Below are 15,000 nucleotides of genomic sequence, written 5' to 3'. Positions count from 1 at the left end.
CTGAAGATTAATTTATGAAGATTAATTTATGAGAGGTCAAATAAAACCTACATACAAAGATAAAAAGCAAAAACACCATACAGTATAAACATTGAACACACACGAATGTTTTGTGGTCAGTAACACGTGGACAAAAACTTAAAAATAAAAATTTAGATTTTGAGCCATATGAACAATCCAAGAATACTCAACTCAGCAGTAATGTGATCCACAAAATTTTTGTCCACACATATATAAATTTAAATGTGACAGTATTGAAAATGCATAGCGTAAGCTAATACGCAAACACAACACGCCCGCATATATACACGTGTGTATAGGCACATCACAAAACACATGCGTGTACACAATTCTCACAACTCTAAACATGCCTTACTCGAACCTGGATATAATTTTCAGTGTACAATATGAACGCCCTACTGTACATACACTTGATGGTTTCTTGAAAAAAGTTCCCAGTTAAACATTCGACACAAAATTAAAATCCTGAGAACTCATGCCGGTACTGTCGAGGGATTGTTTCGATCGGTGAAAACCGGATTTCTGTCGGTTATTCGGAGCATACCCATCACTACCGTTACTGTAGAAATTGTTGTTGTTACGATTCGCCCCACTTAGCGAATCGTTACTTCGATATTTCAAATCCTTCTCCGAAGAGTTGTGTCTCGGGATGGAGTGCACCGACAGATCCACCGACCTTCCGTCGTTCTCATCAACATTGTCCTTACATTTCAACAGTAACACGAAAAATCTATAAACGTCTAGTAAAATGATCAGGGCGTTTTTAACCGTGAAAAAGAGCAAGTTGTAGCTTAGAATTCGGAGGCCGATGAGACAGTGGAGACGGAGTATGAGATAGGGGCCATCGTGCATCAGAACTGTTGACGATATTGTCCAAATTTCAGACATGCAACATCTGTTGAGGGTCCTGGTTATCGGGTGGTCGTTGGCTGAGTTTGGGTCCAGTTTCGGTTTCCTACGCTTCAGGGCCGTTTTGACGAGTGTGAATTGAAATAAACTAACCGTCCATATTACCAGAATTACGTATTTCATTTCTGGTCTGTTGAGAATAAAGAAGAGATGATTAAATTTTGTGGTAATTTTTGTAAAAGTGAATAAATTAACGTGTAATTTATTAATAAATCTAAAATTGATCAAGAATATTTTGTAATAAACCAAATTTAAACGTAAATTTAGTACTGAAATGTGAACTAAAACATGTGAAAATAAAAACTAAAGCAAAGTTGTTGAACCTAGTCAAACGATGAGAAACAAACTTCTACAAAATAATGCCCAAAAATCAGTAATAAGTTTCAAAACGCACTTATCCAAAACTGCCTGCTCCTCAAACAGGATAAACAGATCCAACATGTCGAAACTGAGACCGAAGTAGATGAAGAGTAGCTGGGAATGTTGGTCCAGACTTACTGAACCTCTCGGCAGCAACCATCTTCCGATTATCAACATCAGCAGCATTATCTCCTCCAACGTATACACCATGGGCTTCCTGTCAAAGATGTCTTTCACGGAAACCAGCGACTGTTTGTGGAAGAAAAGTTTTGTCATTTTTTAATAAAACTCTGACAAATGACTGTTTGGAGTAAAATTTTTTATAGAAACTTGTAAAAAAAAGTACATTTCTTATGAATCTGTAACTTGTTCCAATTAAGATTTAAGTTTCAAAGACAAAAATAACGTTAATCTAAAATAAGTTTCCAGTAAAAAATTTTTAAAATATTAAATAATACATCTGAATAAAGTAAATTTAAAAAAAAATAATGATGAAATTAATTTCTAACGCAGACGTAAGAATGTTCTCGAAGGCCGTTACAAAGGGTTCTGTTGGAGTTCTCAGTGGCGAGGCACTCGATCATGTCAAGGTTCAACATCCAAATAGTGGGCACCACCGCCAGGAGGAAGATGAAGATGCAGAAACTGAACCTGCAAAAAAATCATTTCCGGATAATTGAAGTTTCTTCAAATTTCTTTGAAGTTTGACGTTAGCATTTCTACATTTTTATGACAGGTTTAAAAATTATTCAGAAAAAAAGATATATTTATTTGTTTCAGGAATAAAAATGCAAAAAACCTAAACCTATAAAAATTTTATTTTAAGTAGTTCTATTTTAAAGTTTGATGTAAAACTCAAAATTTAATTGTTAATGACTTCGAGAATTTACTAGTAAAATCAACCATTAGACATTGGTTTGCCAAGTAAGAAACATAATAACTTCTTAAAAACTAACCAATTTTATCAATAAAATAAACTCAAAATAGAAAAATAAATTCCCAACCGAAACAAACAAACCATTTCGGCTCTCTACCGCGCCTTTTAACAGCGTTATAAATGCCTTCAGCTAGCAGGACACCAGCGAAAATGGCCAGTACCCAAACTTCATTCTTGCCAACCACACACGACGCAGCCCAAATACTGAACAACATGTGGACAAGAAGACAAATTCTGACCACAGCCGCCCTGATTATGTCGAAGCTTGCTACCGCTTTCTGCTTCGAATCCATTATTTTTGGGAAAATAATTATGATAATCGGTGAGGGGGTTTAATTAATTAAGTATTAGTTTGTTGCTACTTGTTAGTTTTTATTAATTTTAATTGATTGTGCAATGTTTTTTTAATATTTATTTGTCAGTTAATCTATTTATTTTTATGTTTCGTTGGTGGTTGGATTATTTTTTGAAGATTGTTGGCAGGACATCTAGGAGAAAGGATGTATAAATAAATCTAGAAATTGTCGTCTCAAAGTCGTTCTGTGTGTTTTTCAGAATGGGGTTTAAAGTAAAATTCCTGAGATCTAGCAAGCGCAAATCCGATTTTAAGTTAAATTTTGTCAAAAAACAAACACGTTAGTTACTAAATTAAAATCAGCAGAGTTCATATATTAACATATTTACATATCGATCAGTTCAAATTGAGATTAAACTTTATAATATCTTACCAATTTTCAATTATATTTGCTATTAAAGGTACAAAATCGAAATTCATATTAAAGCTTTCGTAACAAATCAACAGAGACTTACGAAACAGTAATATCATTGTTCCTAAATAACGATATAATCCATGTCTAATGTTTTTTCAAAATGTAAATACATACATGTACCAAGTGTGTCTCCCAGCACAGCTAAAACGCATGCACAAACAATATAAAAACCATTGTTTACCTGAGTAAAACTCATTCTTCTGAATAATTATGTACTTACATTAATCACGTATAGGTGAAATTAGCTATATGCATGCGTGTGCGTGTGTGTATACGTGTGTGTGCGTGTTAAAGTAAAAATGTTTTATTTAAACTCGGTTTTGAGAGACATGAATCTAAAAATTTTGTAAAATTGATGTAAAACTATTTACTGGTTGTTGCAGTTATCTAGTTTGGATGGAAAGAGATCTCAGCCTATCGGATACTACATAGACCTGAACGCGTTAACGCATATTTGCACGGATCGCATGAATGTGTGTGTGTGCGTGAGTGAGTGTTATTGATACCTCTGAGGATTTAATCATGAGAGAATTAATGAATAACCCCTGCACGTCACATATATGCAACTTACACACGTAATTTAAATGTTTTCCTATCGGCACATTTGAAAAACTTTAGAAATTAAATTGAACGCACAGACAATATGCTTGTAAGAAATTTTTTAACGAGAGTTTTACACCATTCATCACGTTGTATAGATTTATATGAGACAATGTTTAATGTTTATAACATAAGCAAATATGCAAACATAACGCGCTCGCACGTACTCATGTACCTATACATCACAAAGTACCTACGTGCACCCAAAGATTTAAAAAAAAATAAAATCCTGAGCACTTAATCCAGAGATTTTGTCCTTTATTCGGAACCCATCCATCACTCCCGTTACTGTAGTAAGTGTTATTACGATTCGTACCACCTAAATCTGACTCAGAAGTTGGAGTGCACCGATAGATCCACCGAACTACCATCATTCTCATCAGCCTTATTTTTAGATTTGAACAGTAAGACGGAAATCCTATAACACTCAAGTAGAATGATCAGAGCGTTTTTAACCGTGAAAAAGAGCAAGTTGTAGCTTAAAATTTGGAGGCCGATGATGCAGTAGAGACGGAGTATGAGATAGGGGCCATCGTGCATCAGAACTGTCGACGATACTGTCCAAATTTCAGACATGTAACATCTGTTGAGAGCCCTTGTTATCGGGTGGTCGTTGTCTGAGTTTGGGTCCAGAAGTGTCTTGACGAGTGTGAATTGGAACAAACTAAACGTCCATAAGACCAAGATTACATATTTCATTTTTGGCCTGTTAAGATTGTAGGAAAAATGAATTCAGTAATTTTTTCGTAAAAGTGTATGAATGAAAGAATGCGTAATTTATTTAAATGGAAGAATTTACGACGTAATTGAGAGTTAAAACATAAAAAAATAAAAACCAGCACAAACCCATTATAAATTTTGTTAAACCAATATTAACATTTTCGTATTAATCAGGATTTAATTTTGGATGAAAAAATGCAAAACCAAACTATTTGTAAGGAACAACAACAGAATAATGCGTAACCATCAGTAAAAAAATTTCAAAACTCACTTATTCAAAACTGCCTGCTCCTCAAACAGGATAAACAGATCCAACATGTCGAAACTGAGACCAAAGTGGAAAAAAAGCAGCTGGGAATGTTGGTCCAGACTTACTGAACTTCTCGGCAGCAACCATCTTCCGATTATCAACATCAGCAACATTATCTCCTCTAACGTATACACCATGGGCTTCCTGTCAAAGATGCCCTTCACGGAAACCATTGACTGTTTGTGGAAGAAAAATTTTGTGTCATTTTTTTAAATTAAAAACTCTGACAAACGAAAATAGAATTTAAAAATAGAAACTTGTAAAAAGTACATTTTTGTGCATCCATTACATGCTATAACAATAATTATTCAAATTTTAAAAACAAAAATAATCCTAAATTAAAATAATTTTTCGGTAAAAAATTGAAAAAAAAACTAAAATAAAACATCCGAATAGAGCAAATTTAAGAGAAAAGTTTTAAAATTGATCATTTCCTGACGCAAATGTAAGAATGTTCTCGAAGGCCGTTACAAGAGGTTTTGTTAGAGTTCTGAGTGACGAGGCACTCGACCATGTCAAGGTTCAACATCCAAATCGCCGGCACCACCGCGAGAAGGAAGATGAAGATGCAGAAACTGAACCTGCAACAAAATTATTTTCGGATAACATTTCTTTGAAGTTTGAAGTTTATGTTTTTACATTTTTAGGACACATTTAAAAATTATTCAGAGAAAAGGATGCATTTATTTGGATGGAAAGCAAAACATAGACCACACAAATTTTATTTTGAGTAATTTTACGTTAAAGTATGATGGAAAAATCAAACTTTATTAGTGAATAAAAGTAAGAATTTACTATTAATATCAATATATAATGATTTTTCAGAGAAACTCAAAATAGAAAAATAAATTCCCAACCGAAACAAACAAACCATTTCGGCTCTCTACCGCGCCTTTTAACAGCGTTATAAATGCCTTCAGCTAGCAGGACACCAGCGAAAATGGCCAGTACCCAAACTTCATTCTTGCCAACCACACACGACGCAGCCCAAATACTGAACAACATGTGGACAAGAAGACAGATTCTCACCATAGCCGCTCTGGTTATGTCGAAGCCTGCTACCGCTTTCTGCTTCGAATCCATGATTTTTGGGCAATAATTATTACATTAATTAGTGAGGGTTTAAATTTCAGTTAATCTATTTTATTTTTATATTTTGTTGATGGTTGGGTTATTTTTTGAAGATTGTTGGCAGGACATCTAGGAGAAAAGATGTATAAATCTATATATTGGCGTCTCAGGATCGTTATGTGTGTTTTTCAGAATGGGGTTTAAAATAAAATTCCTGAGATCTAGTAAGCGCAAATCCAATTTTAAGTTAATTTTTCTCAAAAAACAAACACGTTAGTTACCAAATTAAAATCAGCAGAGTTCATATATTAACATATTTACATATCGATCAGTTCAAATTGAGATTAAACTTTATAATATCTTACCAATTTTCAATTATATTTGCTATTAAAGTTACAAAATCGAAATTCATATTAAAGCTTTCGTAACAAATCAACAGAGACTTACGAAACAGTAATATCATTGTTCCTAAATAACAATATAATTCATGTCTAATGTTTTTTTTTCAAAATATAAATACATACAAATACCCCTACTGTGTCCTCGCACAGCTAAAGCAAAAACGATTCAAAAAAACCATTGTTTACCTAAGTAAAACTCATTCTTCTGAATAATAATTTATTTACATAAATACGGCATTAGTAATAATATTAGGTATTTGCATGTGTGTGTGTGTGTGTGTTTGTTTGTTTGTTTGTTTGTGTGTGTGTGCGTGTAAATATAAATTTGTTATTAAACACACACAAATATGTAAATCAATAGACAGCAATGCATGATTTTAAGAGAATGTAATGTATTGCATTGTGTGGGGATTAGATACGCTCATGTTAAACATCTCATGTAATGCGTTAATATGTGTTTGTATGTTTGTATATTTGTGTTTGTGTTCGTTGTTTGTTTGATTTTTAAAAAACTCCTCTGAAATAGGAACAAAATTAATTTGCATGTTTTTAGAAACAGTCAACTACGTACACCGATGTAGAGATACAACGGTGATGAGTTGCAAGCTGTCCCATACAGGTGGTGAGCAACATGAGAAGCCTTCATTGGCGAGAGCTTATTTATTGACTGGTTGATGCAGTTGCAATGAGAAAGGCAGATGAAGGTGATGGCGATGATTAGCAGATGAGCGATGGCGAATGATTTTGATAGGATATGGTGGTTGAGCGTTTTATATGTGATGACAGGAGTTTTATATTTGATACGTTGATGAATCGGCGGTCAGTAATGGTGGCCAAGAAATGATGAAGATGAACGAGGCCATTCTAGAACGAGTTTGCCTAGTCGGTTTTGAATTGGCTGAAGAGAGGAATTGGTAGGCTGGAGTTCCAAATAACAGAGAGTTACTGGGGTCAAGGCGAGAAAATACAAGGCAGCGTGCTAGCGTGGAGTCTATTTCAACTGTTAGGAAGGATCGATTGCGGCAAACAGACCAAATAGTGTAGTTGCACATCCTGATGAGGGTAGAAGCTAGCGTGGAGTCTATTTCAACTGTTAGGAAGGATCGATTGCGGCAAACAGACCATATAGTGTAGTTGCACATCCTGATGAGGGTAGAAGTTTGAGTTTTGAAGGTTGAGACGAGTCGAGAGAAACACTGGAATATGTGGGTGTAGTGTAGATAATCATGTTTCTTCATCTGTCAACTTTTTTGTCTACGAGTTTACTCTGAGATGATTGTAGCGCCTCTCTCTCTCTCTCTCACTCTTTCTCTCTCTCTTTCTTCTCTTTCTCTTTTCCTCTAACATTTTTTAAGATGCACCTACACTTACCTTGTTGTTACTATTAACTATTCATATTTACACGTTGTATACATACATATAAATACATATTCAATATATATTTTGAATGTAATATTATACGAGTCGCCGAAAATAATTTTGCAAAAAACGAACAATGATAAAAATATTTTCCATTATTTTGGTGGCATATGCCGTTCTAAGGAACATTTCTTCTAAACAAGCAAGAGATAACAAAAGGACGAGTTGATAGATGTGTTCATCAGTCATTGTGGAAAAAAATGTATGAATTCAAACAGTGGAAAAAATTTTGTCTTTTCAAGGTGGAATGTGTGTGTTTGTGTGTGTGTGTTTGTGAACGTGTGTATACGTAGATCTGTTAGTGCGAAAATAATATTCAAATACATTTGGCTTTGTTACATTCAAGTCTGCACGAATATATAGATAAAAAAATCCATACTGAACTTATTAAACGTCAAACCATAATACGAGTATATGTGTGTACAAATGTGTGTGTGTGTGAGTGTGTGTGTGTATTGAATGTGTATGTGAACGTGTGTGTGCGTGTTTATAATTATGTATTCATTTTAGCAGCTATTATACATATGAATGTATATGTTTGTTCATGCATTATTTAATAGACATTCTAAACAATTCCGATAGTTTTCTTTATGTTCCGAAAATTTTGCCCATTTAAAATTTGTTCATTTCCTGTTGACTGTGACCTATTCTCACTTTTGAAAGTAATTTTCTTCCATCAGTTAGTCTGATCAACATGCTGTTAGCAAGCGTTGATAAATACAGTAGATCGTTATTAAATGCCATCAATGACATCAATATGTCATTCATAAAACATTACATGTTGGTTATTTTGCATTGTTGGCTGTTAAGCGTTTCTGCTTCTCAGAATATTTATCTGACAACTTGGCAATTTGGATTGTTTAATGAGAAATTTTTTGTCTGTTCGGAAGATTTTCAGACCAAAAGTACAGTTGCAGTTAATAGTACATTGGAGTGTGCCCTTCTGTGTGCTACTACTCAGTTCTCAAAATGTTTATCCTTCAATTTTCTAGCAAGTCAAAACCAATGTCAGATTTTCCCATATTTATCGAAGCATTTCAACGCGAGGAGTGTTACTGATAAGTCGTGTTTGTACTATTACCAAGTTAGTCATCATAAGACGTTGTTATTATACTGGTTGTAATATTTATGCCTTCAGAGTGAACTGTTAATGTTGAAATTTTTCTTCTCCTTGAAACAACAGGGCAATCAGAGTTTACTTGCAAGTTAGTATTTACAAAATATTCGTATAGAAATTTTTAACATTCTCCAATTTAAATTTAGAAATAAATTTAAAATACGTTTTTTCATCTACTCTGCGATCACTGTTCAACTTTGAAAAAAAATTTCAATTCAGATGTTTCTGTGAACTCGGCCCTCCAAAAGCCAACTTATTCAAGTCCATTATACCTTCCAGGACCCACATTTTCTAATTATTCAGTAGACGGCATAAGATCAGGTTTCTTTCCATCTGTTGGATGTTTCCATTCGGCCCAATCCCCACCGAGCTGGTTGGCTGTTGATCTGCTGGAGACATTCGTCGTATATTACGTCATGCTGGTTAATAGGGACGCCGTTGGTGAGTGTTACTTTACTGGGATTTCATTTGGTTTTTATCATTTTCAAAATTTGTGTCCAACGATATGTCAAGTATTAGTTGGTGACAAGTTTTCAAAACCTAAAAATGCTTGGCATGTTTTTTAACTTTATGAAACTTGATGTTCTGCTGGCGGTATGTTGCATTCCAAACGAATTTCGTAAAAAGACATTAAAAGTTGTTTCGCCGTTTAGGAGAAAGACTATCCAGATACATAGTTGGACTGAACAGGAGCCTGAGATCCGTCGTGAAGAGATGGGACTACGACCTCTGCGGACAATATCCCAAAGTAACAGTATCCGCTTCCTGGTACATAACTCTATGCAACAGTTACTCGTACGCACATAGGTATGTTATTGTACAGTCTGCTAATGACACAGACCAATATTTGACTGTCTGTGAGTTGGAAGTTTATGGTCAGTAATTGGAAACGTGTTTTTTTTATACAGTTCATCGATGCTAAAACACTCGTATGCGTTGAAAAATTGAATAACTCTTTACATTTCTAAGCAACATTACAAAAAACAATTATTCAATGAACAACATTACAATTAGTTTGGATCAGTTTTTACTATTTTTTTCACGTTTTAGAAAGCTAGAAACCTATTAAAAACATTTTTGTATTGCCTGTATGTTATTTTCTTGTACAAAATGTTTCAGGGCAGCACATAAATGATATTATTTTCGTTTCTATTCTGCTATAATATCCAATATTAATCAAGTTACAGATAACAAATGGATCAAATGGTCTTTATATAATATGCAGATGCGGTTATTTAATAGGCACCAAAAGTACTTCATTGTCAATCTTGTCATTGTTATCACAAATTAATAAGTAAGATGGTTTACTCATTATTATTATTATCAAAAGATTTATCTAGCGCTATTTAGTTAAATTAATTGCATAGATGTTATTGATTGCATAGCTGTTATAATCATAGTATCATCACGTTTTTTTATTTTTGGTCACATCATTATTGAACATTTTTAATGTTTTAAATACATAGATTTGTATCAGATAGATTTAATGAAGTTTTGAAAACATTATATTGAATTATTCTTTCAAAAGTTTATTAAAAAATTGTATTGAAATGTTAATCATTGCCAGACAATTTTGTTATTTAACAAAAATCAATAGCCAAGTATGTTTAGAATAATTTTAAATTCATTCGCCATCGAATGCAACAACAAAAAGCTCCTCAAGCTACGAAACTACAACCTAAGTGAATGCAAATTGATTTGTGGAGAGTCTGTGCTGTGTTGTCAAATTATATATTATTGATTAATCCTTTTTTAGAAATTTTGTAGCCAGGTTGGATGACACTTTCAATTGAAAATACTAGAAATATATTAAGTAATTGTTTTTTTATTCTTCACGCTTAAACCTTCTTACTATGTTATGTATTTCCCTCTGTCTATAATAATAATTATTGCCTTACATGTTGTAACAATTTTCGCGTCTGTCAGCTCCTCCTGTTTAAAGAATAATTGAAAAAAAATTTCCATTAAAATGTATGTTCTGTAACTCGCATTTTGTCAGAATAGTGGTTTCTATAAATAAAATTTGTAGGAAAAAAAAGTTTAACGTGCGAAAAAAAACTCCAGGAACATATTTGCCATCTTTGCCTCGATCATCGTCCGTAATAGCGTGTTGTTTTTAATATATGAAAACAATTGCTGCGGTCTGGGGAACTTTTTCAAATTTTCTAGGGTTTTGTGGAACTTTTTCAAATTTTCTTGGGATCTGTGGAACTTTTTCAAATTTTCTAGATTCCTCGAATGACCGACAATCAGATGTTGGGAAGGATCTTGATTCTCGTAGTAAGTGTAATAATAAATAGCGTCATGCGTTTACGTTCTAGTGTAAATTCAATGAGAATTTTTTTAAATGTTCTGATTACTATATATTTTAATACCTCTGAATGTATTAAATAATTATTATCCTGGCTTTCATTTTAAATCTTGGAATGTTTCATGTACTTCACAGTTTTTACTCGTGTAAATTTGTATTGAAATGGACAGAATTATCGATGAAAAAAATTTTGTGGAAAGTGATAAAAGAAGATAAAGAAAAAATGAAGAGGCGAACAAACAAACAGTCATACACACACACACACACACACACACAGAGAGAGAGATATATATATATATATATACACACGAGTTAAGTTCAATCACAGATACAATGTTATTAAATTTTAAATCGCAAAACATTCACACTTGCTTCAACTCCAGCCATGCGTGACTGGCCGAGAATTTACTAAGCGTACACATACACACACAAACACACATTTATACGTATGAATGTACATAAACACATACATACATGTGTTTGTGTATGCGTGTGTGTGTGTTTATATACACGTGTGTGTGTATGTGTGTGTGTGTATGTGTGCATGTATGTGTGTGCTTAAAACTTAACTGTGAACCCGATATAAAAACCACATACCTATATAAATATAAGTGTATATATTTTGTTTGAATATACAAAATATTTTATATTTATTAATTTATTAATGTGTGTGTATGTGTGCGTGTGCGTGTGCGTGTGTGTGTTTATATATACAATGACAATTGTATCTAGATCATTTTGTCGACAGATTTTTATAAAGTCAATAAAAATTTGTGTCGAACCGAACTTCTTAAGGTATTTTTATATTTTTGTTAGTAATAATAATAATAATAATTATAATAAATAATAATAATAATAATAACAAATAATATTAATAATAATAATAATTTTAAAGATTAATTTTTGGGATTTCAAGAATAAAATAAAACATGACAACGGATTGTTTTGTTGCTTTTTGGATTGTTTCAAACTGAAAAAAATTGCCGAAAATTCCGAAATGGATTCTATAAAAAGTAGAATAAAATATATCCATAATTTAATTACACTCAATTAATTTTTTTTATTTAATTTAATATAGTTTAACCAGTGTTACAAATACTCCACATGTGTGAATCCACGCACGCACACACACACACACACACACACACACACATTGCAAAAACAATATTCTATTAATTATTTGTATTTACATTACATTATAATTTTTTTTATAACTATTACTATTAATAATTCATATTTTAAAATGTCACAGCCACAGTAGTAGCGTTCCTGGCTCTGGTGACGCTGGTCCAACATACAGACACAACGATAACCACATCGGTAACTTTTTTCCATACAAAATTCAAACCCTGACAGCAGAGCCTGGTTTAAAAAAGGGCACGCCCCAAGCCCTCAACAAAAAGAGCCCCTCCCCTCAAAAATTATAACCTATCTTTAACATAATTTTTGCGTTAATAATATGTTCGGATAAGGGTAAAAGGTTAAAGGTCAATTACATTCTTCCAAAGTTCAGAGCATTCAACATCACGTCAAAAACATCGTATGGAATACATGCTAAACGACGCATCACACACGAAGCAAGTGATCTTTTTGTCGTATTCGAACTCGGTTACTGCGAAACATCACCATGCGACTTTAACCACTAGACCATCACGCATCATTCCACAGTAAAGAGATTGCTAGGAAGCTTCTCTATCAGATATTTTAAAGGTTTATACAAATTGTAAAGGGCCTGCCATAAATAATTACGTATTTTTTATAAATATTTAGGGGGGTTCTTACGTTTTCTTTACCCCAGAGTCTTTACACTTTAACTTTTAAACCTGGCCCGGTTCTGATAGATTAGTGGTAGCATGAATACAACTATAAATAAAACTGAAATAAAATTTAAATGGGAATTTTTATATAAAAATACAATAAGCAATGATGCAAAAAATAAACATACAATACGAAATGTTATAAAATGAGTCCAGGAACACTCGTTTGTTCTTCTAATTGAATTTAAAATGGTTTTAAACAGTCTTAAATCGAATCAGCTTTAATTAATCAGTAATTATCACCATCAGATCCATCCCCAACATCATTATTATCATTATCATCATCACCAACACCACCATCATCATCATTGTCATCATCATCACTACGTACATACATAGCAGAACTTGCTAGAGACCCCTTTCAACAACACGACAGTCCATATCAACTTACTCAACAATGATAATAATACAACTGCTTCTACTGCTACAAATTGTACTACTGACAATTTGAACAACGATCCTAACTATATAAATACCAACAACTTTACTTCTACTACTACTACCTATAATAACAATAATAACAACTATAGTTTCAATAATACAACGGATACTACTACTACTACTACTACTTTCTTTAATACCACTACTACCACTTCAACCACTACTACTACAACAACTACTACTACTACTACCTCCACAACTACAACTTATCTTCCGACTACTGCAACTGTCAACAACAACAACAACAACAACAATAATAATAATATATTTTCCCTGCAAAAATGCATAAACGACCAAGCCAAGAGTTGTCGGTCTAAATATACGAACGCGGATATCCCGAATTTGAAGGATTTAAAGGATTGGGATATTGGCTACCAGTGCGAGTACGTGCTTCCTTTCAAGTTTTCATTAGTCCTTTCTTTCATTGAGACGTTCGTTCATTCATTCACACGTTCATTTGTCTGTTTATTTCTTCATTCATTTGTTCTTTCATTCATTCTATCGTTCAATCGTTTTTTTAAATTTATCGTTCATTTATTCGTTCCTTTAACTGCTTATTTATTAATTAATTCATTCATTCATTCATTAGTTTATTCATCTATTTATTCATTCATTCACTCATTCATCCGTTCGTTCGTTCATACACTCGCTTCTTGCCATTATTGTGTAATTATTTATTTATTTAATAATATAAAAAGCTTGCATAGAAAAGTGGCCAGTTGTGTGGAGTGGAACAGAAGGTCTACCTGTCGAATGACTGAGAGGCTGTTGGTGACTCTTGAGAATTTCCAATCTGTTGATCAGATGTGCAGTCGCCAGTCAAGTTAGTACTCGTTGCATGGCGTTGTTGTGCTGTGATGTGTTTTACTATTACCAATGTCTCACCGGCGTCTCATTCTTAGACGGACTCATTAGACATGACACGTCTCAGGCGTGGAGTGACAGAAAAAAAGCCAAATTAATGATGCCATAAGAAGAGTGTAATTGGTATCTCACTCACCAAAAATGAGGTCTCCAGATACCTAACTAGGCAATTTTAATGGAACACAATCTGGAAATGTGTGCAATTGAACCCGGGTTCATTGAGTCATGGAGATTTAGATGAATGTAGACAGTTGATTTTTATGAAAAAATCACATTTTGGCACTTTTGGACGAAAAAATTTTCTAAGTGACACTTTCAAGACAGAGTAAGTAGCACTATTCAAAGAAAATTTTTTTTAGATAATTCAAATTTTCACCCAAAACTTGAACTTCCTACTAACGAAATAACCAGTTTGACTCACTGTTGGGCCTATCACGATGCTATGGTTCAATTTTTGCGTCTACCATTCTCTTTTGGTAGCTTTCAAAAGTAGCAACGCGATTTTGCTGTTGTTAGCTGACGCATCTGTTGTTAAAGTTTTACGATAATAGTTTAACCACATTTAACATGTAATTTGAGGTTTATCGGTATTTCAGTTGCAGTTGTTTAATTGACCTCTAACCTTTTTAACCTTTTTAAACAGCTTTTGGTTTCAATGAGTTTGTCATTTGACATTGATGATGATAATAAAAAGAATAATATATTTAACATAATAATATAATATATTTTATATTTATATTAAATTTATTTTGAGAAAAATAAAATTAACTAAAACAGCCTTCCTTCGCTACCTGAAATGTCCAAAGAGAGAGAGTATTGACAAAGACCGTTACGATGAATGCGTCAAAGATCTCGCTGTGTATGACAATGATACGAGTGAGAACAGCCTGCTAACCTTGCGCGGAGTATCTTGTCTGTGAGTGAAAATAATT

The 15,000-nt window shown here is 33.2% G+C and overlaps 4 protein-coding genes across 4 annotated transcripts; 1 reads left to right on the top strand and 3 right to left on the bottom strand.

Annotated features, from left to right (window-relative positions):
- Nucleotides 1-459: 459 nt before the first annotated feature.
- Nucleotides 460-2,520, bottom strand: HELRODRAFT_113091 (hypothetical protein; the record flags this gene model as incomplete). The annotated part of the gene is made up of 4 exons (XM_009022927.1): nucleotides 460-1,060; nucleotides 1,325-1,539; nucleotides 1,800-1,941; nucleotides 2,309-2,520. The coding sequence occupies 4 exons, from the start codon at nucleotides 2,518-2,520 to the stop codon at nucleotides 460-462; spliced, it is 1,170 nt and encodes a 389-aa protein (XP_009021175.1).
- Nucleotides 2,521-3,648: 1,128 nt separating this feature from the next.
- Nucleotides 3,649-5,889, bottom strand: HELRODRAFT_192515 (hypothetical protein). Its single transcript, XM_009022926.1, has 4 exons — nucleotides 5,499-5,889; nucleotides 5,067-5,208; nucleotides 4,589-4,803; nucleotides 3,649-4,303 (listed from the first exon to the last, which is right to left on the bottom strand). Exons 1-4 carry the CDS (start codon nucleotides 5,708-5,710, stop codon nucleotides 3,928-3,930), a joined length of 945 nt encoding a protein of 314 aa, XP_009021174.1. The 5' UTR covers nucleotides 5,711-5,889; the 3' UTR covers nucleotides 3,649-3,927.
- Nucleotides 5,890-6,890: 1,001 nt separating this feature from the next.
- Nucleotides 6,891-7,337, bottom strand: HELRODRAFT_175494 (hypothetical protein; the record flags this gene model as incomplete). The annotated part of the gene is made up of 1 exon (XM_009022925.1): nucleotides 6,891-7,337. The coding sequence occupies one exon, from the start codon at nucleotides 7,335-7,337 to the stop codon at nucleotides 6,891-6,893; it is 447 nt and encodes a 148-aa protein (XP_009021173.1).
- Nucleotides 7,338-8,212: 875 nt separating this feature from the next.
- Nucleotides 8,213-9,518, top strand: HELRODRAFT_175493 (hypothetical protein; the record flags this gene model as incomplete). Its single annotated transcript, XM_009022924.1, has 4 exons — nucleotides 8,213-8,602; nucleotides 8,657-8,723; nucleotides 8,855-9,076; nucleotides 9,289-9,518. The coding sequence occupies 4 exons, from the start codon at nucleotides 8,213-8,215 to the stop codon at nucleotides 9,516-9,518; spliced, it is 909 nt and encodes a 302-aa protein (XP_009021172.1).
- Between the last annotated feature and the right edge of the window lie 5,482 nt (nucleotides 9,519-15,000).

The sequence above is a fragment of the Helobdella robusta genome (genome assembly GCF_000326865.2).
Source record: "Helobdella robusta unplaced genomic scaffold HELROscaffold_34, whole genome shotgun sequence".
In the NCBI taxonomy this organism is placed as follows: domain Eukaryota; kingdom Metazoa; phylum Annelida; class Clitellata; order Rhynchobdellida; family Glossiphoniidae; genus Helobdella; species Helobdella robusta.
Note: the sequence above shows the minus strand (reverse complement) of the source record. Positions and strands in the feature narration are given on the sequence as shown.